The sequence below is a fragment of the Passer domesticus genome, chromosome 18 (assembly GCF_036417665.1).
Source record: "Passer domesticus isolate bPasDom1 chromosome 18, bPasDom1.hap1, whole genome shotgun sequence".
Taxonomy (NCBI): domain Eukaryota; kingdom Metazoa; phylum Chordata; class Aves; order Passeriformes; family Passeridae; genus Passer; species Passer domesticus.
In genome coordinates, this window is record NC_087491.1 from 4,532,712 (window position 1) to 4,557,251 (window position 24,540).

The following is a 24,540-nucleotide window of genomic DNA, read 5'->3' on the forward strand; positions in this document are numbered from 1 at the left end:
CTGCTCCCTCAGGGCCAGGAAAACAGGGAAAAGGCATGGGAAAATATTCCCTCCAACCTCAAGGGAGGGCTGCTGGTGTGGTGATGCCAAACCCCCCTCAGGAGTGGCTTTGGGAAGGAAAATCAGCACACGAGTCATCCAACTGCATTTATTTCCTTCAAAAATAGGTGATTTCTTCGTACAAAATACCAGCCCAGTGGCTCTGCTGGGCGTTAAAAAATAGGGGATAAGGAAAAAAACCCCAACATTTGGTCCTGGCTACTGCATTTGGGATAATTACCCACACTTTCCACACGCTCCCATCACACCCTGCCTGGGCTGGGGGAGTCACAGCTTCCAGCTTGGGGCACGGGCACGAGCAGAGGCAACCAGAGACACATAAAAGCTCTTTAAAATCCCCCAAACCTCTTTAAAATCCCCCCAACCTCTTTTAAATCCCCCAAACCCAGCCCTATCACCCCAAAAAAAGGAGGAGGAGACAGCCCCATTCCAAACCCTTCTGGGCTCATGTCAGGATCAGGCTCAGGGGGAGCTTGGAAGGCTCCAAGACCTGAGTCCCTCACTGATCCCCCCTCCAAACGTGGGTATTTGTACAACAAATAAAAGAAAAATAAATACATTTGACACTGGCACTTCAGGTAAGTCCTACAGATAAACACAGGTTGAGGTGCTGGGGGTGGAACAGGGGTTTGGCTGGACCTATCCCTGGAAAAGCTGCCCCAACCACATCCTTTTCCCTAAAAAATAGGAATTAACTCCTTAGAAACCCAGCTGGGAGGAGCAGGGGCTCCACAGACTCACACCTGCTTTGGTCTCAGCAGGTAACTTTTCGTCCACCAGCCCAGCTTCCCTGAGGATCCCAGGGGAAAATCCTCAAATCCTTCATTTTATTTTCTGCCTGGATGATGCTGTGGGTGGCCACATCCAGGGATGACCAGAAAAACCCCACAAATGCCCTAAGGGTTGGAATGTAACCAGAATATTTATATATATGTATCTATAGAAAAATATATCTATAGAATCAGACAGAGATCTGGACATGCACAGATCTATTTATATCTGTCTCTCTAGATACAGACATATAACTAAATATAGATATGCCTATATCTAGATATATCCATTTATAGATACACATATATCACAGATCATCAATCATCACTCCAAAGAGTGATTTAGCTGCTTACTAGCTAAAAAATTCACATAAAAACCACCAAAAAAATAAACTTCCCCAGGGAGGATCCCGCTGGGTTCAAGTCCAAGGGCAGAGGGCAGAGGGCACAGCCCCCTGAGGAGGCCTGGAGGCTGGGAAAGGGGTGGGTTAGGGGATCCTGGGGATCCCAGGGAATTCTGCCCACACAGGCACAGAGGTAAACACAGCTGCCAAGGGGGCTCGACCCACACGAGGTCAGAGCACCCCCAGAAGTGCTCGGGGTGGGGTGGCCACCGGCCTGGGGGGACACGGGGCCACCCTGCTGCTCCCAGGGGAGGGTGCTGCAGAATGCTGGGGACTGCTGCCCAGCCTTCGCCCCTCCTGCAGCCTGGGGGGTCCTGGAGACAGACAGACAGACGGATAGACAGAGGGACAGACAGAGGGACAGGCCATGCAGGGGCTGCAGGGAGAGCAGGAGTGGGTGGGAGCCAGGGCAGGAGCCCCTGGAGGCACCTCCAGCCCTGCTGCCCCCAGGTGTGGCAGGGAGCACACAGTGAGGGACACTGAGGGTCCACCCCTCTCCTGGTGGCACGGGGGGCCTGGAGGGGCCGGCGGGGCCCTGCTGGCCCCAGGTGTGGCAGGGAGGGTGCAGTGCAGGGACACTGAGGGTCCGTCCCCCTCCTGGGGGCATGGGGGTCTGGAGGGGCTGGTGGGGCCCTGCTGGCCCCAGGTTTTTCATGGAGCACACAGGGCAGGGACACTGAGGGTCCATCCCCTCTCCTGGCACACGGGGGCCTGGAGGGGCTGGCAGGGCCCTGCCGGCCCCAGGCATGGCAGGGAGGGTGCAGAGCAGGGACACTGAGGGTCCGTCCCCTCTCCTGGTGGCACAGAGGGTCTGGAGGCGCCTCTGTCCCTGCTGCCCCCAGATCTGTCATGGAGCACACAGTGAGGGACACTGAGGGTCTGTCCCCTCTCCTGGGGGCACAGAGGGTCTGGAGGGGCTAGTGGGGCCCTGCTGCCCCCAGGTTTGTCATGGAGCACACAGTGAGGGACACTGAGGGTCTGTCCCCTCTCCTGGGGGCACAGAGGGTCTGGAGGGGCTGGTGGGGCCCTGCTGCCCCCAGGTTTGTCATGGAGCACACAGTGAGGGACACTGAGGGTCTGTCCCCTCTCCTAGTGGCACAGAAGGTCTGTAGGTACCTCTGTCCCTGCTGGCCATAGGTTTGTCATGGAACACACAGGGCAGGGACACTGAGAGTCCGTCCCCGCTCCTGGCACACAGGAGGCCTGGAGGGGCCAGCGGGGCCCTGCTGCCCCAGGTGTGGCAGGAAGGGTGCAGTGCAGGGACACTGAGGGTCTGTCCCCGCTCCTGGCACACGGGGCCTGCAGGGGCCGGCGGGGCCCTCAGAAGAGGCAGGAGCCGCGCTGGCCCCGCGGCCGGCCCAGCTCCGCGGCCAGCGCCCGGCTCATGCGGCTGGTGGTCAGCCTGACGCTCTGGGCGGCCTCCACAGCCCGGCCCAGGGACCAGTTCAGCTCCTCCAGCTCCTCCAGGTCCAGGCTCAGGCAGCGGTGGTGGCCCCGGGGCCGGGGGGGACGCTCTGCCCGCTGGGGACCCACAGGGACACCGAGGGGGACCCCGGCCAGGGCTGGGGCTGAGGTAGGAACTGCTGGGGAGCAGTAGCTGGGAAGAAGAAGGGACACGGGCTCAGTGGTGGGGTCTGTGCCACCACTGCACCTTATTTCCATCCCTTTCCCATGGATGCCCACCCCACAGCACCACCCCCTTAACACAGCTTGTCCCCAGAGGAGCTGGTGGCAGTGTCACGCCACAGTGCATCCCTGGGGTGGGGACAGCTCCTCTTGTGTCCCCCTCCACCCCTGGGGAGTGCTGACCCCCTGAGCCCCCTGCCAGCCCCAGGGCATCCTTACAGCATGGAGGGCACGTAAGGCACGAGGGGGACGGGTGCCAGGCAGACGGTGGCAGCAGGGCTGGCTGCCAAGTACCAAATTCCGGGTTGCTCCGGCTTCTCGGCTCCAGCGTGGGGGCCTGGGGGACAGGAGCCACCAGGGCCACGCTCTGCTGTGGGGAGGAAGGTGGTTAGATGTCCCCATGGGGGTTCAATGTCCCCATGGGGTACATGCACATCGAGTGGCAGCCCCAGTGCCATCACCCCCTGTGCCACACCGGGTGGGCACAGTCCCCCGGCATCAACAGGGGGCTGAGGTTGTTCCTTGTCCCACCAGCCAGCACCCATGCAGGGAGCAGCTGTGCCAGGCACGTGTCACCTTTGTCACCCACCGTGTGTGGCTGTGTCCCTGCTGCCCATGGGTGCCCGGCAGGTGGGGCAGGACGTTCCCCTGGGGGTGCTGTGCTGGGGCTGCCGGGGGGTGTCACCTCCCCCAAACGCAGCTGTGGAGAGAGGACATCAGCAATGTCCCATGCACTGCCAGCCAGGGAAGGTTGGGGAGAGCTGAGTGGTTTGGGGGGGCTGATGAGATGGGAGGGGGATGTTCTCCGCAGGGAAAGGGGGGTCTGCAAAGGTGGGCTCTGCACTGGCACCTGGGACAGGCCTGGGGACAGGTGACACTGCTCCTGGTGACACCTGGAAGCCCAGGGAATCGCAGCAATCCCAGGGAATCCCATGTTTTTCTGCCCACACAGGCACAGACAAACGCAGATGGCAAGGTGGGCTTGACCCGTGCTTGGCCCCCACGAGGTCAGGGCTTCCCCAGAGCTGCCCAGGCTGGTCCCCCGGGGGGAAGTGGGGTCTGGCCAAGGGACAGTGGGGAGAGCCTCAGGCCATGAGGAATGGGTTTGTCTGTTCCCTTCCTAAACCTCTCCAGTTAATTAATTAAGGTCATTAGCAGCTATTAGAGGTGGTAGGGAAGGCTGGAAGGGACTGTGGGACACTCACCTGATGCCGTCCTGCCCCTGTGACATCGGGGACAGCCCGAGGTGCCCGGCTCTTCTCGGGGTGCCGGGGTGGCACGTGGTGTCCCCGCCTGGTACCGTGTCCCTGCCAAACCCCGGCGTCAGCATGGCCAGGGTCCCCAGGCTGGGGGCGGCCACCTCCAGCCCCACCACCGACCGCCACCAGCACCCACCTGCGTACTGTCCCTGGAATGTCACCCCCGGGGGCTTCCCAAGGTGCTTCCGCAGGGCAGGGGGTGCCCGGGGCCCGCCGGGCGAGGGCTCTGACTCGGCGGAGGACAGGGAAGGGGGGTGGCATCCGCTGGGACCGCGCTGCAGACCTGCGGGACCCGCCCTGGGCTGAGCACTGCGGGGGCCGTGCGACCACCAGCACCTGGTCCCCACGTCCTGCAGCCCCAGAATCCTGCCGCGTGTTTGGGGAGGACAAGTGTCACGCAGCGGGGGAGAGTGTCCCCTCTGACCCCACGCCGGTGGGGACACTTACCGAGGTCCAGCTGCGGCTTGTCCCGTGGCAGCGATGCCGACCTTGCCCTCTGCGTGGGTGTGACCCCGGGGGCCACCCTGCCCCGCACCGGCGGGCTCGGCTCCCTGCACAGGGGACAGAAATGCTGTCACCCCCTCCGCAGGCTGAGGCTGACCCCCACACGCCCCAGGTCCCCCCTGCCACCTACCCCGAGGGTGCTGGGTCCTGGGGGGCCGATGTTTCGCTGGCCACCGGCTGTCTCCTGGCCGGGGTGACACGAGGAGCGGCTTTTCCCTCGGGATGGCTGCGGGAGCGGAGCAGGCTCTCCTCCAGGCTCCGCCGCAGCCGCCACACCTCGTCCTGCAGCGCCCGGATGGCCTGGCTGCCCCGGGACACACGTCCTGGTCAGGGGGCTGCAGCCAGCAGCGACCCCAGCAGCGCTGGTGGCCCTGGGGGAGCATCAGCACCCCCCTCCCAGACCCCCCATCCCCACCACCGGCACCCAGCAGCTGGGACCCTCCCCAAAACCAAGCCTGGGCTGGGGTTCAGTGCCCTGTGGGTGCCTTTGGGGGGTCCCTGTGTCACCCAGGGGGGTCTGGCCTGGTTTGGGGCAGTGGGACACAGGCACTCACTCGCGCTCCAGACGGGAGCCCAGCAGGTCACAGTGAGCCGGGTCGAGGGACGGCAGGTCGGGGGACAGGAGGGTGGGGGATGGCGTTTCGGGAGAGGGCAGGGGGCTGGTTGGGCTCCTGGCCATGGCTGGGGGGTGGCCACCGGCGCTGGCACAGCTCCTGTCCCCCACCTCCGAGTCCGTGTGGGCTGGGGAGGAAGGAGAGCACAGTGAGCTGGGATCAGAGACTGGAACACAACTCCCTCCAGGGAGGGTGACACCAGCACCACAAGGAGGTCTGGGAACCCCAAAAACCAGAGCCACAGAGCCAGGGCCCCCCAGATCTCTCTCCCTCGCAGTCCTGTGTACTCACTGCCATCAGCGTCGGGGTCCGGCCCCCCGTCGCTGCCCGCGCTCTCGGCCCAGCGAGGGGGGGAGCTGCTCTGAGAGGGGCTGCTGGGGGGCAGCCGGGCCCCCTCTGTGCCCCCCGGGGGGGGAGATGCCCATCAGTGCTGTCTCGGAGGGAAGCGGGGTCGTCTGTCTCTTCTGTGGGGTACGGAGGATGGGGACGGAAGGTCCCAGCGAGCCCGGAGCCCTGGGGAAGGGAGGGGTCATGGGGGCAGCCCCCCGGGCTCCCCCAGGCCACGGGCACTCTGACATCTCCAACCCCGCTCCCCACACCCTCAGTGCCTCTCCCGCCATCCCTGCTCCTCTTCAGTGCCCCAAATCCCGCGGGCAGGGCCGCACCCTGGGCCGGGGGGATGGTGCTCGGGGGTGTGCACGGGGGGTGACACCCTGCTGGCCTCCGAGCCCACGAAGCCGCTGTCGGTCTCTGGGGACACGATGCGCTGCTCCTGCAGAGGCACGGGGACAGCAGGGTCGGTACAGCAGCACGGGAGGCTCTGGGGGGACTCTCAGGGGGGACCCACAGTCCCAGGGACTCACCTTGCGGGGCCCGTGCTGGGTGGCACTGCTGCCTGTCCCACCGAGGGACAGGGGCACCCGTGGGGGCCCAGGGACCCCCAGGGCAGGCTTGGCAGAGGCTGGTGGCTCCTCAGGGGTGGCAGGAGAGGGGTGGCCCTGGATCTTCTCCAGGTTTGGGGGTTCTCTGGGGGGAAGCGTCGCAGCTCTTCTCTGCGGGAGGTGCCTGTGGGGAGGGGATGGAGCAGGAATGATAGGGCAGAGCAACCCCAGATGGGGAAATGTCCTGGTCCAGCTCTGCCATGGAGGCCGTTAACCCCGAGGTAAAACTGGAGACCCCATGTCAAACCTCCTGCTCACCCCCGCCTCGGGACCCGACCTCCACAGCACTTACAAGGGCAAGGGCTCGAGGCTGGGCGCCTCCTCGAGTGACCGTGTCCTGCAGGGGACCTTGCTGGGGCCACCGTCCCCTGCCGTGGGTGCATCCACCTCCTCCTGGGACCCGCTCCCCGCCAGGCTCAGCCGCTCCAGGCTCAGCGACTCCGGCAAGGACTTGAAGTGCTTGTACCTGGGGGGACCCGCGGGCAGGAGCAGGTGGCTTTGGGGACATGCTCCGTGCCCGTGTCCCCCCTGCCCCGCTGTGAGGGCACTCACTGCTCCAGCAGGTCCCCGAAATCCTCCTCCGCTTGGTGCTGCTTGTGCCAGAGGGGCCAGGGCAGCCGCCCTGCCACCCCCTCGCTGTCCCCGGCTGTCCCCCGAGGATCCTCCACCAGCGCAGGGCTCTGTGAGCACAGCACAAGGGGGTGAGAGGGATAATTCCCCATAAATGCAGTGGGGTGGGGAACCTTTGCACCCCCAGCTCACCTCGGGGTGTGGGGAGTGAGCGGCTGGCGGCGGGGACGGGGCTGGGGGGCAGCGGGGCTGCGAGGGGGGCTGAGGGAAAGGCTGAGGGAGGGGCTGATGGAGGGGCTGCCGCGTGCCCCCGGGCTCCAGCCGCTCCTTCAGCCCCTCCAGGCGCAGCCCCAGGCGATAAATCTCTCCTTCCACTGCCCTGCAACACACCAGCCATCAGTAGTACAGGACGGACAGCAACCCCCGGGGACTCTCTGGGGGCTCTGGGGGAACAGCGAGCCCCGGGGACTCTCTGGGGAGGGGGTGGCAGGGGGATCGAGTACGCACCGGTCAGGATCGAACCCCCCCGCAGCCTCCGGGAGCTGCTGCCGGCCCCGCAGGTATTCCCGCTCCAGCGCATCCTGCGCGTCCTTCAGCATCCTCAATCTCTGCGGCACAAGAGCGGGGTCCGGGCCTGTCCGCTGGGCCCCGGGCACCCCCCGTGGTCCTGCCGCCCCCCGGGCTGGGGTCCGGGAAGGGACTGACGCACCTGGAGCTGTTCCGAGGGTGTGGGAGTCCCTGCACGCACCCAGCTTTCGAAGGCTTCCACCTGGCCGGGGTTGTACGGGCTGAGCCCGGCCCTGCTGCACCCCCACGCACCCCCTAGACCCCCCATATGAAACACCCCGGGGGCTGCTCCAGAGCAATCCCCCACTGCAGCCCCTTTCCCAGCTCCCCCCAAAACTCCCCCTCCCCAGCCCCCCCCGCAACATCTCCCCCAACCCCTCCAATCCAGATGCCCTCTGCAGCTGCCCCCCCAGCCTATCCCTATAGCCCCCCGCAGAACTCCCCCCAAATCCCTCCCTGCAGCCCCCACAATCACTCTCCCTGAAAGCCCTTCTCCATGCAGCCCCCCCGAATCACCCCTCCTCACAGCTCCCTGTTCCTGTACCTCTCCACGCCCCAGCCCCCCAGCAGCCCCCCGGTCCTTACCTGCGCCTGCAGCCTGCGGCTCTGCCCCGCCAGGGCCCGGGTGAGCCGGGGGCCGGGGCAGCAGCACGGCCCGGGGCAGGTGGGGCAGCCCCCCCCGGGCGGAGGAGGGGACCGAGGTTGGGGTGAAACCCCCCGCTCTGGCGGCCCCGGGGCTGCAGCTGCGAGAAAACACGAGGACAAGTGACACCGCAGCAGCAGTGACACCAGCGTGGGGAGGGGGCTGTGGGGGACAATCCCCCCAGAACCGGAGCAGGAGGGCAGGGGACACGGATCAACACACCTGCGAGGTGTGGGACAGGGATCAACACACCTGCACGTGGTGAGGCCGGGGCTGTGGCCGGGGCTGTGGCCGTGCCCAGAGCCGCTGTCCGCCCCTGCGGGATGCTCAGGGTCATCACTCGGCTCCCGGTGGCCACGGTGCCCATGGCGAGGCTGCGGCTGGGCTGTGGCGGGTCGGAGAACAGGCTCACCTGGGCAGGGAGAGCGGGTTTGGGCAGCCAGCCTGCACCCCGACCCACCCACCGTGCCCCGGGGCACCCCGAAGCACCCCACGGGCACAGCAGTGGGTGCGGTGAAGGTGGGGACACGCGTGCGGGGGGCGGTTGGCACAGCCCTGCCTCAGTTTCCCCACCCACGCGGTGGCAGAGGTGACACGGGGACGCGCTTCCTGCCATCTCAGAGATGTGCCCCGCCATTCCGGGGACAACCCGGCTCAGCCACCGCCCCGGCACGGAGGGGACGCTGCCAGGCGAGGGGTGCACGATGCTCCCCGGGCTGCTGGGGGCTCTGCGGCGGCCTCAACCCCCCTCCCTGGGCTGGGACCGCTCAACCGCAGCTCCCCGGGGGGAGGAAGAGGAGGGGGGCTGGGGAGGAAGGCACAGCACATAACCTCAGCGAGGGGGAGCAGAGAGGGGAACCCCCCGAGGCACCCTGAGCCCCCACCCACCCTGGCACCCAGGCGCAGCTGGTCGATGGTGTTCTCAGCCTCGGCGTACTTGGTCAGCAGCTTGTGGTAGTCGTCCTGCGGGGAGGGGACACCAGTGGGGGACAGCACCCGGCACGGGGGATGCCGAGGGGTGGGTGCTAAGGGGGGGAGGCAGCCCTGTGTGGGGACAGCATGGAGGGGGAGTCCCATGGGTGGGGTGCAGAAAATCCCTCTCCAAAACACCAGACCCCTCTGCCCCTCTCCTCCCAGGGGGACAAACATCCTGAGGGTGACAAGCTCTGTGGGGGGTGACTGCGGGGACACGAGCATCCTGTCCCCAGGCTGAGCACTGCCCACATCCCCGCTCCCTCCCTCCTCGCCAGCTCCATGCAGGACCGGGAAGGCGTGACCAGCACCACACCCCCGTGGGGGTCCCAGAGGCAGTGACACTCCCACGTCCCTGCTCCCCCCACCCTGCAGACCCTCCCAGTGGCTGAACGGGGGGAGCTGGGCGTTACCTGGAGCTGCTGCACCAGCGCTGTCGCTTGTCTGGGGGACCTCAACTCCTGCGGCAGCCCGGCCGTGCTGGGGGGCTGCGGGGACGCCCCCTCCCCGCTGCTCAGCAGCACCTCCCGCACGATTTCGGCCGGGGATTTGAAGGCGATGGGGCCGCGGGGGCGGGCGGGCAGCACCCGGCCCCGGGGCGGGCGGTAGCTCTGGTCGAACTTCACCCGCGCCTCCACCTTGGACAGGTCGGGCAGGGGGTGGTTGAGGCGCCCTCGGCCGTACTGGGTGCCCTCGGTGCCCGTTCCCGGGGGATCCTTCGCCCCCTTGGCACCCGTTCGCCTGCGGGGGCTCAGGGACCGCGACTGCCGGGCGGGCCTGGGGGGCACCACCGCGGGCGCTGCTTTCTTGGGCACCCGGGATCTGCCGTGCCCTTGGGGTGCCGCGGGATTCCCAGCGCCCTGGGGCTGCCCGGAGGGTGCCAAGCCAGCAGGTGCCAGCGCTGTGCCAGGGACACGCTCGGGGCCGGGGCCATGGGCGGAGAGCTGCACGGGGCGGCTCCGCCTCGGGCTCCACTCCTGCCTGTGCTCCCCGGTGGTGGCCCCGGCCGTGCCCCAGCCCCGGTGCTGGCGGGACGGGGTGCCAGGGCCAGGGCTGGTGTCTGACAGCCCCGAGGTGCCCCCCCCGTCCGTGCTGCAGCCCCGGGGCTGGCACAGAGCCCGGCCCTCCCCCGTCGCCTCGGGGCTGCCGCTGGAGCCCGAGCCCCAGCGGCCCCCGGAGGACAGCTCGGGGTAGGGGTCCCCATCGCTCTCTGCCCCCCAGGGCCCCTCGTCCCCCCCGGAGCTGCCCCGCTCCTCGTCCTCCTCCTGCCGCGGGTGCCATCGCCCCTCCTCTGCCGCGGACCCCTCCTCCAGGTCCTCACTGTCACCTGCAAAACACCGGCACCGCGGGGCTGTCGCCACCCGCACCCGTGTGTCCCCGGCCCCCCGCTCCAGCAGCTCCTGGGACACCGGGGACCACCCTTTCTGGGCAGGACTCACCCCACGGTGGGCTGCTGGCACCCTCCCCCAGGCCGATGACCCCATCCTCGTCCATCCGCCTTTCGAAGTCGTCTTCTTCCTCCTCCTCCTCCTCCTCGCCCTGCCAGCGCGTCAGCTCTGTTTGTGTCCATGGTGCCGGGCTGGCCATGGCCGCGGGCGCGCCGGGCCCTCACTTGTGTCGCTTCATGGCCCGGCGGCGGTGGCGGCGGGCTGGGGACCTCCTTGTCGCGAATGTAGGTCACAGCATCGCCGCCGCGTCCTGGGGGGGCCGGGGGAGAGGGAGGGATGCTCAGCGGGACATGGTGGGCTCTGTTTGAGGGGTCTCCCCCACGCTGGCAGGGTCTTCCCTGTCCCCCAAATCTCGGGGACAAAAGCAACCCCTGATGACAGGGGGACACCTTCGGATCAGACCCCCCCACTCTGCGTCCCACCACAAAGCTGGAGCTGCCACATTTCTGCCAGCCGTGAGGTCCTCGTGGGGAAGGAGCCCCTCAGGGACACCCAAAAAGGTTTGTCCCCCCACCCCGGGAACACCCAGGCCATGCTGGCACCCTGTGGATGTCACCCCAGCTGGGCAGTCACACCCTGGTTCCACCAACAGTGCTGGGGAGGCAGGAGCACCCCAAAGACCCCTCTGGATGTGGGGTCAGAGCAGAGACCTGACACACAAATTCCCTGATGATCCCAAAGCATGAGCTCCCCCCTCACCCCCACCCGGGGTTTCCACCAGCAGCTGGAGAAACGCCGGAAGCCAAAACCCCAAATGTGGCGTGTGGCAAGAAAGGCCACGGGGTTTTCCAACCAGGGTCCCCTCTGCTGGATTGCAGCCCCACAAGCCCAAATTTTGGCCTGGGGGACCAAACCACCAGTCCCATGCAGGGGACACTCACCCTGCACCAGCAGCCCCAGGACATCCCCATCACCGTGACCCCTGCTGAGCCCCCCGAAACCTTCCTGTGCCTGTGGGGCAGCCGAGCTTTTGCAGAAGGAGGAAATTATGTTTCCTGCAAGTTTGCAGGTGGCCACAGACGTTCTAACCCCATCCGGCCCTGCGCAGTGGGGGCTGAACCCTCTTCCTGCAGCATTTTCTATCAAAACCTTTATTTTTTAATCCAATTCAGAGCAAAATGCTGTAGGAAGAGAGGCGAGGGAGATCCCTGGGACCATCAGCAGTTGGCCCAAAAAACATCAGCATGAGGATTTTCCAGGAGACCTAAAATTGAGCTTTAAACCCCCCAAAATTCAGCCATCCTTGGAAATTCCCCCAGATTTCCAAAGGGAGGGTGCAGCTGGCCCCATCCTGGGATGCTGCTCACACTCCCAGCGATGCTGTGGCTGCACCCAGGCATTGTCTTGGCACATTCACAGGCAGCCAATTAAGCCAGCTCGTTAATGTGTAATTAGTGGCACGCAGAGGACAGCTTGACGAGCTAATGAAACCACAGCACAATGCCGGGGGTGGCTGCTCTTAGCCCGGGGGTGCTGCAGTGATTTTGGGGTGCTGCTGGCTCAGGGATGGTGGTGATGAGGAGTAAACCTATCCACAGCACCCACATACTCTGGGAGAAGTCCTCTCATCCCCTCCCAAGCCTCGGTTCTGCAAATTCCTTGGGTGTTTGTGAGGTTGGAGGTTATTTTCCAGCACCACCTGGCATCAAGGGCATCATCCTTGCACCAGCCTTGCTCCCAGCCCTGCCTGCATCCTTGGGGCATTCCGAGCAGGAGCAAACCCCAAAGCATCCCTTAGGGTCTTGCAAACCTCCTGAGGGGTTTGGATGAGGTTTCCCCCCCACACTGAGTGGATAACTCCATTCCCCACATCTGAAGATGCTCCACAGCTTCTCCTGCCCCTGGGAGGGACAGGGCTGCCCATGGGATTATTCAGACCCTGAGCTACTGAAACCAAAGAGGGATTTTGGCTTCAGCTCCTCCCTCAGCTGGGATGTTTCCAGCCCCAAGTCCTTACACACATCCCAGCGACCCCCACCGAGTGCCTCCCATCCCACCTGGAGCCCTGTGGGATCCCAGAGCCACGAGGAGCCCCAAACACCATGGCCAGGATTCCCCAGGAGAGTGCTGGGTGAAAGGAGCTGGGTGTAGGAATGTGTTTTCTGTTCACAGAGTGACCAAATCATTCTTGTCTACTTACAAAGACACAAAGCCCTAAAGTTTCTCTCCTCAAATAGGTAAAAAGACATCTCACAAGACCTTGAGGACTTCACCTCAAACCCGGGGCTGCCCAATTAGACAAAGGCCAAAAAGGCCCACCTAAACAATCCAATTTAAAAAAAGAAGAGAACAAAGGAAATAATCGCTTTTGTGGGGTGTTTTAACAAAAATAAAAACCTCTTACCCCTAACTCAGCTTTTCTCTATAAGAGCTTTATTATTTTGCCTTTTATTAAACCTGTTTCTGTTTCCAACACTACCTCAAAAACCATTCTACTCATTTGATACCATTAAAAGCAACTAAGCTATCTCAAGTGTAATAAGTTCTCTAAGAGCTCGTTAAGACCTAACTCAAAGTAACCCCATCACCTGGGGGGCTGTTCTCTTGGGAAGAAGGGGGTTAAAACATTCCCAACCCATTTCTGGCATTCCTTTAACCCCATCCCAGGCAGGGGATGGGGCTTGTGCATGTCTTGAAGGAGGCCATGGCTAACCCACACGCTGTCACCCCATTTCTGAGCAGTGGTTCCCCCATGCACAGCCCACAGCAGCTGCACTCTGCATGAGCCACTTCCAAACCCAGCCACAGTTATTGCTTTCCCAGAAAATCCCTCTGCTGATGGTCATAGTGGCAAGAGCAAAAAAATCTCAGATTCTTTTCCCCCCTCTAAGTGATTTTCTCACTCTTATGGGAGCACAGAAAAGCTTGAAAAATGATGTGGCTTCATGCTCAGCAGCCACAAATCAAACACAAACAATCCCAAATGTGTGTGCAGAAATATATCCATATATTTTAATTTTCCTCTTGCAAAGCCAGGATTTTTGCAACATGCAACTGGGAAAAAAAGCTGAAAAGAAATTTAAAAGCCTCAGCTAGAAAACCCTGAACTGTGCTCTGCCCCAGCCCCTCCACCCCTCTCCTGCCCTACAAATCCCAGCCAGGGCTGTCCCAAATTGTGGCTCAGGGCAGAGGGGCTCAGCCGAGGGAGGGATGCTGCCAGCAGTGCTGGGTGCTGCCAGGTGTCTGTCTGTCCCTCCAAAGCCCCGATCCTTTCTGCAGGCAGTGATCCCATCCCTGCCCCAATCCCATCCCTGCCCCATCCTATTCCTGTCCCACTCCCTGCCCCGATCCCATCCCTGTCCCACTCACTGCTCTGATCCCATCCCTGATCCCATCCCTACCCCGATCCCATCCCTGCCCCACTCCCTGCCCGCGGCAAAGACCGAGGTGCGAGGCTGATCCCGCCCAGCTCATCCCGTGTGGGCAGGGGAGCAGCAGCCACCAAGGCCAGCACGAAGCCGTCGTGGCTCCCGGGTTTATCCGTGGTGACAGCAGAGGAGACAGGAGCATCCTCCGCCCCAGGGCTCGCTCGGTGACAGGGAAGGGGGGGACAGGGCTGCTGTCACTCTGCCTTCACTGCCTTGTCAACCCCGGGCAGAGCAGGGGGGATGGGGGGGCTCTACACCCCACACCTCCATCCCCGCATTCTCTGAGTGATGTGGAATTACCCTCCTGTCCCCAAATCCCTTGCCCGGGACGGGTTAAAGCTCCTCCTGCACATCCGTGCCCATCCGGGATGCAGGGGGGCTTAACCCCATCCCAGGCACGGGATGGATGTTTTGCATCTCTTTTAGAGAGGTTTGAAGGAGGCCAGAACGGCCTCGGGCTGAAACTTGGCAAGGGATGTCTGCGCTCCAGGAGGGAGAAATTCCTGGTGTATAAACCCTTTTTTAAAGCCCACAGAGCCCCGTTTTCATAGGCATGAAAGAGGGCAGAAAAGCGGAAATGCTGCGTTCTTAGTTTGCATTATTTCCTACTAGAACAAGGGAGGGACCATCACAGCGAGGAAGAGCCTGACAAATCTCCTTCATCCCCTGAAAGCACACGCCTGTCACCATCACTGCAAAGCCCACGTGTCACCCCAATTCCATACCGGCACACCCCAATGGAGAGGCACCAAAACACCACGGAAATGTCATTTTTTCCAGCACTTGCACCGAAGCAAAACCCCACGACATGACAGAGAGCTCTTTCCTCCCTCCTCCCTGGCACCTCCTGTCCTCGCTGGGACACCCCGGGCGCAGGGCCGGGGGCGGATGGCCGCAATGCCCTGAAGGACAGACAGACAGCCTTAATCCCCGTCTGGAGGGCGCTGCCGCTGTCCCCGCGCCGCAGCCGGTGCCACGGAGATCCCTTCTTAGCACAGGGCACAGAGGCGGCGGGGACACGGCCGGGGGATTGTGCTGGGGTGAACCAGGCACAGCTTCCCCGTGCCACGGCCTCAACCCCGCTCAGCAAAGAATTTCCCCCCATACCCCATCCAATCCTGCTCTTTGTCAGTTTGAAGCCATTCCCTGTGTCCTGTCCCTCCATCCCTTGTCCAAAGTTCCTCTCCAGCTCTCCTGGAGCTCCTTCAGGCACTGGGAGCGGCTCTGAGCTCTCCCTGGAGCTTTTCCATCCCCATCTCTCCCAGCCCGTAGGGGCAGTGCCCGCTCTGCCGCGCTCCCCGCCTGCCCTTGAACTTTAAGAAGCGACTTAAGCCCTGCCCGGAAGGCACCGAGAGGCTGCGGCGGAGCACGGGACAACCCGCGACACCCGCGGGCACCAGCGGCTGCCATGAACACGGCTGCCCTTTAAATAAAACACGGAACTGAAGCTGAACGCTGCCCCGGCAACTTCCTCGGAGGAGCCGCCGGCAGCTCCCGGCCCCGGCCGTGCCTCCGAGCCGCCTCCGCGGCCCCTGACGAAACCCTCCCGGAATCCTCCGGCCCCGGCGGGGAGGAGGCACCGCCAGAAGAAAAGTTCTGACAAGTTTCCTCGGGGCCACGAAGGCTGCGATGGCGTGGGGCGGACACGCCTCGGCCGGGAGCGGCGTGTCCCGCATCCCCCGCCGTGTCCCGCATCCCCCCGCCGTGTCCCGCATCCCCCGCCGTGTCCCGCATCCCCCGCCGTGTCCCGCATCCCCCCGCCTGTCCCGCATCCCCCGCCGTGTCCCGCATCCCCCCGCCGTGTCCCGCATCCCCCGCCGTGTCCCGCATCCCCCGCCGTGTCCCGCATCCCCCCGCCTGTCCCGCATCCCCCGCCGTGTCCCGCATCCCCCGCCGTGTCCCGCATCCCCCGCCGTGTCCCGCATCCTCGGCCGCAGGGACCCCGCCGGGGCTGGGGGTGCCCCCGCTCCGCCCAGGGACCCCGGCAGCTCCCGGCTGCCAGCCAGCCCTGCCCGGGCCGGGCTCAGCAGAGCCGGGCTCAGCAGAGCCGGCAGCTCTGGATGCGGCCCCGGGATGGGGCCCGCGGGCTGCGCCTCCAGCTGCGCCTCCAGCCGTGGCTCCGGCGGCGCCCCGGGGCCCCTGTCCTTCCCTCCAGCTGCAGCGGGCGGCTGCAGGGAGCAGCGCAGCCCTTCCCGGCCCCCTCGGGCACAGCTGGGGCACATCTGGCCCGCGGGCACCGCTGGAGCGGCTCCCTCACCCCGCGAGCGCCGCGCTGCCCACCTGTAGGGAGGGCCCGGCCGGCGCTGGGCGGCTCCGGTCCCGGTCCCGGTCCCGATCCCCGTTCTGATCCCGATCCCGGTCCTTGTCCCGGTCCCGGTCCCGATCCAGCCCGGCCCGGCCCCGCCGGACAAAAGCGCGGCCCGCGGCGCCAGGGGGCGTGGCCTCCCCTCATTAGCATACCCGCCGCACTCCGCCAATCCGCGCGCGGAGCGGGAGGTCGTCAGCATAAACCCCGCCCATCTTTTATTTGCATATCCCGCGGCTGGCGGCCAATCAGAGCCGCGGCTGAGGGAATCTCATTGGCATAATTTATGCAGCGCGGGCACCCCCTGGCGGGGCACTGCCCATTCCCGGGAAGGGAAGGGAAGGGAAGGGAAGGGAAGGGAAGGGAAGGGAAGGGAAGGGAAGGGAAGGGAAGGGAAGGGAAGGGAAGGGAAGGGAAGGGAAGGGAAGGGAAGGGAAGGGAAGGGAAGGGAAGGGAAGGGAAGGGAAGGGAAGGGAAGGGAAGGGAAGGGAAGGGAAGGGAAGGGAAGGGAAGGGAAGGGAAGGGAAGGGAAGGGAAGGGAAGGGAAGGGAAGGGAAGGGAAGGGAAGGGAAGGGAAGGGAAGGGATGTGATCTATGGGATGGCTGATCCCAAAGATCCTCGGCAGGGATTGAGATGAGAATGGGGAAGGGATGGGGTAGGAATGAGGAGCGATTGTGATGGGAAAGAATGAAATGGGGATAGGACTGGCCATGGGATAGATGGGAATAAAGACTGGATGGGTCAAGGATGTCATGGGGCTGGCACAGGGCATCTCCTCAACATGACCACCACTGCACTCCCACCCACCCTACCAGACCTGGGAAGCTCCCAGGATATTAAGGAAAATATCCTGGCACCCCTGCCCCTTCCTACCCCCTCATCCCAGCCCCGAAACGCCCCCAAGAGCAGCCTTTTTTCTACCCTGATAGATTTATTGAAAAATTAAAAGCACAAGCTCTGTATATATAAATACAACGACATTGCCAGCGATTTACAAGGCCTCCGGTTCCTCTCTCTGCATCCCCACCCATGGCTGGTACCACCCACCTGGGCACCTTGGGGACCACCCAAAGGAGCAGCAACCCCCGAAACTCCCTCCAGCCTGAGCCACGGGCCCACCTGGCTCTGTGTGTGGCACTCAAATGACAGCAGGGACACCCAGACCGTGCCACCCTCCTGCCCCGCTCGCAGCCTGGCCGAGGGGGAGAGGACATTCCCTACCCCAGAGAGGACGGGGAGGGAAACTGGAAGGGCTGTGCCCGTTCTCAGCCTGCCCTGGCCAGGCAGCGAGCCTGCAGCGGGCGTGGGGACATGTGGGGACAAGCTGGGGGTGCGTGCGCGTGCGGGGCCGTGCGCGCTGGGACGCTGCTGTCCCACCTCGGCGCCATCCTCCATCCCCATCCCAGCGCTCCCCGACAAAGCAGCGCTGCCCAAACCCCTCCCCTAAAGGGCGACGTTGAACTCTGTGACCAAGAAATCGATGTAGTCCTTTTCCTTCAGCTTAAAGGCCTCGGCGATGATGCGGGCGGCCTCCCGGTGCTCCTTTCCTCGCAGTCCCGTGCCGTTCACCTCCAAAATGACGTGTCCCACCTTCAGCTTCCCGCAGTTGTGTGCCGAGCCCCCCCGCTGCAGGGGAGAGAGAGGGGTCAGCTCATGTTCTCACCGCTCCCTGCAGCAAGCAGGGGGGAAAAAACTGGGAGATATTTCATATCCGACGTGATAGATGTGAAATATTTCACTTTTTGGAGGGAGGGGATGAATTTGGCTTCCCCCCTGCTTGCTCCTGGAGCGTGACGCCAGCTGGGATGGCCAAGAATAACCAAGGCAGAGTTGGCTCTGCTTTTTTTTGCTGTAAATAACTTGAATTTTGCCCCAAGTAAACAGCAAATAGGGAGACAGCTCCAGAGGGCTCAATCCCCTGGCTCCCATCCACCATTCCCCCTCCTCAATCCCCCGTCTGGCAGTCTCCAGACATCTGGAGACAGCAGCCAAGCTGTCAGGGCTGCCCTGATCCCCTCGGAGATGTCTGGAACACACAGCTGGCTCCCAGGAGGTGTGTTCTGGGATGGGATCATCCACGGGACACAGACGCTGTCCTCAGCATGGCAGAAGGGTGCCTGTGGAGGTTCAGGGCTGTAGGGGGGGACAACCCCCCAAAATCCCCCTGTTCACAGCTTCAGGGCTTTGACCAGAGGGAGGAGAGGGCTGGGAAGGGCTGGGATGTGCACGGAGCTGTCCCGTCCCAGCTGCCCTACCTGGATGGTGACGATGCGGGGCAGCGGCTGCCGCGTGTTGGCACCGCCCTCGATGGCGATGCCCAAGGTGGGAGCGCTCTTGGACACCCGGATCAGACACGACGTGGGCTCCAGGAGCCCTGGCTGTGGGGACAGATGGCAGCACTGCTGAGGGGGCCTGGGCACCGTGTGCCAGCCGTGCTCCCTCGGCCAGGGACCCACAGCAGGCAGGGACACGCTGGCTGCCACCACAGAGGGACAGACACAGCCCTGCAGTTGCTTTCTGACTCCTGATCCAAAATCCCAACTCTGGGCAGAGCTGGAAGGGAAACTCTGGGAAGGGTTTGGGAAGGAGCAGACCAGCTCTCTGCCTGCCTGCCTCATCCTCACCACCACCAGAAACCCTCTGAGTTATGTCTGATACCCACTGCCACCTTCCCTTTGGGTGACAGGTGACTTCACTCATGTGGCTTGTGGATGTCCCTTCAGAGCCAGGAACTCTCCCATGCCCCAGGTAGCTGCTGGCTGGAGCTGGGAGGGATGGGATTTACCGAGGATGGAGTGAATCAGCCCTACAGTGCCCCTCTCAGCCACTCCTGACCCCTTTCCCCATAGCTCAGCCCCCCAGAGAACTGACTGCCTGCAGCAGAGAGGAGAAATACCCCAGCCAAGCACGGACGAGTGGCTGCTGCCTGTGGGCAGAGGGAGTGGAACAGGCTGGCCAAGGCAGAGGGGCACAGCCCTGGGTGCCCCCTCCCACAGAGAGCAGCACCCCAGACCCCCCTCACCGGCTTGGAGGCCCCTTCTGCCGCCCCCTCGCTCCTCGTGGCCTCCTTGGGGCTGCGGCTTTTCCCGGGGCCCGGCTGCCGGCTCCTGTCCTTGCCGCTCGTCTCGACCTCCCCGATGTCCACCCCGCTGTCCTCGCTGAGGGTCTGCCCGCTGTCCGACAGCTGGGAGAGCGTGGAGGCTGGGGAGAGACGCGGCGTTACGGGCGGGCAGCGCCGGGGCCGGGGCCGGCCGAGCGCCCACGGCCACGGGGCGAGGGCAGCTGCCGCTCCCAGGGTCGGGCAGCCTCCCTGGGATTCACACCGGGGCTGCAGAGCAACGTTCCCAAGCACAGCCCTGCAGAACCATGGGATTGCTCAGGTGGGAAAAGCCCTCTCAGATCATCGAGGCCAACCACAAGAGCAGCACTGCCAAGGCCACTGCAAAGGCAGGTCCCCAAGTGTCACATCTACATGGCTTTTACATTCTTTCAGGGATAGGATCTCCACCACTGCCCTGGGCAGCCTCTCCCAGTGCCTGACCACTCTTTCAGTGAAGGGATTTTCCCATTATCCAACGTGAAGCTCCCCTGGCACAGCTTGAGGCCATCTCCTCTTGTCCTGTCCCTGTTTCCTGGGAGAAGAGATTGACCCCAACCTCACTGCAGAAGAGCAGAGCTGTGCACAGGCAGCATCCAGAGACAAGTGGCCTCAAACCCTGGTCTGGAATCCAACCCAGATCCCAAACTGGGATGGAAGGAGAGAGTGATGAATTCAGGGACCCTGCTGGAGGCCAGTTTATGCAGCCCATACTCCACAGCAGGGTCTGGGAGGAGACAGGGACCAAGCCAAGTGAAGAGGTGCTGCCATGCAGGAGCTTTCTGCCCTTCCAGGATGAAGACCAAGTGCAGATGGAGGCTGGAAATGTCAGGAGCAGCGGCGGCGCTGCATTAATGCACCCGCGGCGCTGCATTTAATGCACCCGCATCGCCCTGCGGGCAGCGGGCCGGCTGCAGTGACGGCGCTGTGCCACACGAGGGCGACATTGCCACTCGTGTCGCCGCCGCAGCGCGGGGGGGCCGGGACTGCCCTGGGTCCCCTTCCCTCTCCATGTCCGAGAGATCCTCTGGATTCCCCTTCCCTCTCCATGTCCGAGAGCCTCTGGATCCCCTTCCCTCTCCATGTCCGAGAGATCCTCTGGATCCCCCTTCCCTCTCCTCCTCCAGAAACCCCCTGGATCCCCCTTCCCTTCCCATCCCTGAGACCCTCTGGGTCCCCCTTCCCTCTCCATGTCCGAGAGATCCTCTGGATCCCCCTTCCCTCTCCTCCTCCCGGAACCCCCCTGGATTCCCTTCCCTCTGCATCTCCAAGAACTTCCCTGGATCCCCCTTTCCTCTCTATCTCCGAGAGCTCCCGGGACCCCCTGGGACCCCTCCTCCCTCTCCATCTCCGAGGGACCCATGGGGATCTGCACACTGTCCCCTCACCTCCGCTTTTTCCTGGGATAAACATGATTCCTGAGCCGCGTGTCAGCACAACTAGAATTTTTTTCTCCCCTCAAAATGCACAGTTAATGGGAAAAGACCAGAATTATTTCTGGTCCCTGAGGTCACAGAATGGCCTGGGTTGGAAGGGATCTTAAAGCTCATCCCATCCCACCCCTGCCACGGGCAGGGACACCTCCCACCAGACCAAGCCCTGTCCAGCCTGGCCTTGGGCACTGCCAGGGATCCAGGGGCAGCCACAGCTGCTCTGGGCACCCTGTGCCAGGGCCTGCCCACCCTCCCAGGGAACAATTCCTAATTCCCAATATCCCATCCATCCCTGCCCTCTGGCAGTGGGAGCCATTCCCTGTGTCCTGTCTCTCCATCCTTGTCCCCAGTCCCTCTCCAGCTCTCCTGGAGCCCCTTCAGGCTCTGCAAGGGGCTCTGAGCTCTCCCTAGAGCATCTCCCCTCCAGGTGAGCACCCCCAGCGCCCTCAGTCTCCACAGGAGAGATGCTCCAACCTTTGGATCACGAGACCCATCACGAGACCTGAAGCCTTGCCGTGTGTGTCCTGCCCCATTTATCGCTCCCACCGCCCCAGGGATGGATTTCCCCAGCTGCTGGGGTGGCACCCACCTCTGGCCTGGGGCAGGGGCCTCACTTCGTTGACGTCGGGCTCGCTGTTGGGCTGGTGCACCTCCACCATGATGAAGTGCTGGTTGGCCGCGGCCTGGGGGCTGCCCTTGTCCGGGGGCGGGGGGCGCGGGGTGCGGGGGCGGCGGAGGGGGGGACGGGGCCGGGGGGCTCTGAGGGCCCTCTGGGGACGGCCTGGTGGGGGACTGGACCCTGGGGAAGGGCCCGATGGGGTGCTGGCTGAGCAGGGAGAGCGGGGCCTCGGCGGGCCGGCGGGAGCCGTGCGGGGACGGGGAGATGGTGGCGTAGATGGCGCTGGGGGCCGAATCCTCGGTGGACGTGGAGGCCGTGGAGGCCACGCTGACCGTGTCCTTGTCGGGGGCGTGCCCAGGGGGAGAGGGGTTTCGGGGGGCCACGAAGAAAAGGCCAGACTGGGAGGACTCGGAGGAAGGGCGCTTGGGCTTGTCCTTCCCCGGGAGCCGGGGCTGGGCAGAAGAGGGGTCCAGGGTCTGGGGGGCTGATGGAGGAGGAGGAGGCTTGAAGTTGGGTGGTTCCTCTGGGAAGGAGGAGAGATCATCCTGAAAAGGAAGAACAGTTTGTGGGACACCATGCCCAGGCTCAGAGTCAGGGCATGTTCATCTCCTCACACTGACCACGGCTGAAGGAGCTGGATGTTATAGAAACACCTTCCTGACCTTACAGGGTTACACCAACACCTTCCTGACCTCACAGTGTGACACAAACACCTTCCTGACCTTCTGACAGTGTTACACAAACACCTTCCTCACCTCACAGTGTTACACAAATACCTTCCTGACCTCACAGTGTGACACAAACACCTTCCTGACCCTCTGACAATGAGAACACAACTCACAAATGAGCACAGCTGCAGAACAGCTGATGGGCCAAGAAATGCTTATAATATATTGTAATTAAGAAATAGTTGGCTTCTGATTGTGATGGTGTGAATTATAACATCTGTATTGTGTCACCCTTCACATGAGACTGAAAATAGAGTAAAAGCTTTTTAAACACCTGTCAGTTGCCCCATGTCTGGGTCGGAAAAGAGCCTGATCCAACACAGAACAACCCCCCAAGCTTTGCTTTGGTTCCACAAGGCTGCTCCCATCCAGCCATTCCAGGTCAGGAATCGTGTCCTGACCCCCCTGAGGAGCTCAGTGACCGCCCTGGGGGTGGGTATGGCCCAGCTGCTGCAGCTGGGGCACAACCCAGCACCCCCAGTTTGCCCCCTGCTCCCCCCAGCTCCATGCAGGCCTTACCAGGGACACATCTGGCAGGGTGTTGATGCTGCTCTGGTGGCAGTCCCCAGCTCCCTCCAGCTCTGACGTGTTCTGAGAGGGCACAGAAGGAACAGAGAAGCATGACACAGCAGCAGGAGCAACCAGCACAGTGCCAGGGGATGGGCAAGGGATGCTCCAAACCCCTCCCCATGCAGGGCCAGCCTTGCCCAGGGGTTTTTACCTCCTTGGGGTGCCTTTGTTGGCTCTCCCAAGCCAAGGGATGTGCTCAGAGCGTGCTAGGGACCTGGCATGCTGGGGTTTCCTCCAGGCCCAAATCAGCTGCTCCTGCTGAATTTGGAAGGAGGGAAGGGACCAGCCCTGAGGGCTGCAGGTTTAATACCTGGGTTTTTTTTTACCCAGAGGAAGGACAATAGAAATTTAAAACTCTCCTTCCCTGCAACCCAGAGCAGTGGGTCTCAGATGCAAAGAGAAGCTGCTGCCACTGCTTTATGAGCCCAAAAACATCACCAGGAAATGCCACACCACAGTTTTGAGGAGATCACGGCTCCAGGAATGCAGAAGGGATTTCCTGTGGGAATCTGTCAGTAGGGATGGCCCAGGGAGAGGCCATGGATGCAGCCAGGCAGAGCAAACCTGGTGACACCAGGGGTGGGGCACAGCAGAGCTGGGGTGCAGCTCTGCCCTGGCAGCTGTGCCCAGCCCCTGCTGAGGGAATCCTCTGCCAGGGGGGACCATCCCCAGCTCCCCTGGTGGCAAACCCAGCCTCAGCTCCTCTCCCTCAGTGTGTGCTGCTCTGGAGGGGCTGCTGCTGCTCAGGGAGGCTGAGCTCGGCTCCTGTCACGCTGGCCGGGCTGTTTGGATGGGGCAGGGCACAGTTTGTGTTTAAGTGCCTGCTATTTATTCCAGGGTAAACAGCTGATTAGCTGAAACACTGGTGCATCTGCATCTCCCCCAGCTGCTGGAGGCTGCTGCTGTGCCTGGGAGATGTTCGAGTCCCAAAATAGACACGGGAGACAATTAAGACCATTAGAGGAGCAGCAAAAACATTGCTGTAAAGTGCTTTTATCCCTGTGGCTTCTGAAGGAGCCCTGGGGAATGAGAACACAAAGAAACAGCTTGTTCAGGGAGTGACAGGTAAAGGCCTGGCTTGGGAAACCTTCCTGTGGCACGGCGTGGTTCCATCCTCCATTATTCCAACATACGGGCAGGAGGATTTTAAAAGAGAATCACAGAAGGATTTGGGTTGGAAAGGACCTCAAAGCTCAGCCAGTGCCACCCTGCCATGGCAGGGACACCTCCCACTGTCCCAGGCTGCTCCCAGCCCTGTCCAGCCTGGCCTTGGGCACTGCCAGGGATCCCAGCCACAGCTGCTCTGGGAATTTGACTGGCAGCAGCCAAACTGTCCCAGCTGTGTCACTGCTAAAATGGGAATAATCTGCCTGAAGGCCCCTAAAACCTGCCAGGGCCATCTCCCTCAGCCCTGTGCCCATCACAGGCCATGTCCCAGCTCTGGCCTCGCAGCAAGGACCAGCCTGTCCTGAGCTGTGGCTCCTCTGCAGAGGCTGGCTGGGCACAGCAGCTGTCCCTGTGCCCCCCAGTGCCACTGCCAGCTCTGTCCCCCCCAGCCAGGGACCCTGCTGCTCCTCCTCAGGGCACCTCTGGCTGCAGGAGATTTGCTTTTCCTCACTCCTTCAGGGGGCAAAAGCAATTAAACAGTGATTGCTCTGGGCCATAAACCATGATGACTTTCAAGCACATTTGCTTTCAGGAATTGGCTATTTTGAGGCTCTGCCTTCCTGGATTTCCCTTGAAAGACTCACAGAAGCCACTGCCCTGAAAAATGAGTACTGAGAAGGCTGCTCCCTCCTCCTCCTCCTCTACCCCATCTATTTTCCAGTTCCTCATGGGAATGGGGGCCAGGTGAGGCCCTTCCAGCCCCTCCTAGAGCAGCTGGGAAATGTTTGTCCTTCTTGTCCTAAAATGAGTCCCCAGCAGGAGTGATGGAGCTGCAGAGCATCTCTCAGACAGGCAGACAGTTTTCATTTGCAGATTAAAGGGTGGAGAAACTGCCACTTCCCCGAGGAACACAGCCCAACCTTTAATCAACCTC

At 62.9% G+C, this 24,540-nt stretch overlaps 2 protein-coding genes across 2 annotated transcripts in view; both read right to left on the bottom strand.

The window, feature by feature from the left end:
* Positions 1–134: 134 nt before the first annotated feature.
* AKNA (AT-hook transcription factor) lies at positions 135–16,181 on the bottom strand. Its single transcript, XM_064393275.1, is given in 23 exon segments — positions 135–2,831; positions 3,080–3,230; positions 3,450–3,560; positions 4,066–4,167; positions 4,256–4,402; positions 4,567–4,670; positions 4,754–4,927; positions 5,178–5,364; positions 5,529–5,661; positions 5,663–5,750; positions 5,903–6,009; positions 6,101–6,302; positions 6,471–6,644; positions 6,731–6,858; positions 6,941–7,127; positions 7,256–7,356; positions 7,458–7,517; positions 7,901–8,058; positions 8,211–8,370; positions 8,847–8,921; positions 9,344–10,257; positions 10,370–10,628; positions 16,027–16,181. Coding segments are annotated over 22 exon segments (3,888 nt in total). The 5' UTR covers positions 10,518–10,628; positions 16,027–16,181; the 3' UTR covers positions 135–2,554.
* Positions 16,182–16,955: 774 nt separating this feature from the next.
* The window catches only part of WHRN (whirlin), a 54,075-nt gene continuing 46,490 nt past the window's right edge, over positions 16,956–24,540 (bottom strand). Inside the window, 6 exon segments of the mRNA XM_064393939.1 lie at positions 16,956–17,678; positions 18,308–18,430; positions 19,075–19,253; positions 21,172–21,295; positions 21,297–21,746; positions 22,449–22,520. Of these exon segments, the coding sequence (XP_064250009.1) occupies positions 17,496–17,678; positions 18,308–18,430; positions 19,075–19,253; positions 21,172–21,295; positions 21,297–21,746; positions 22,449–22,520 (1,131 nt within the window). The 3' untranslated portion in view covers positions 16,956–17,495.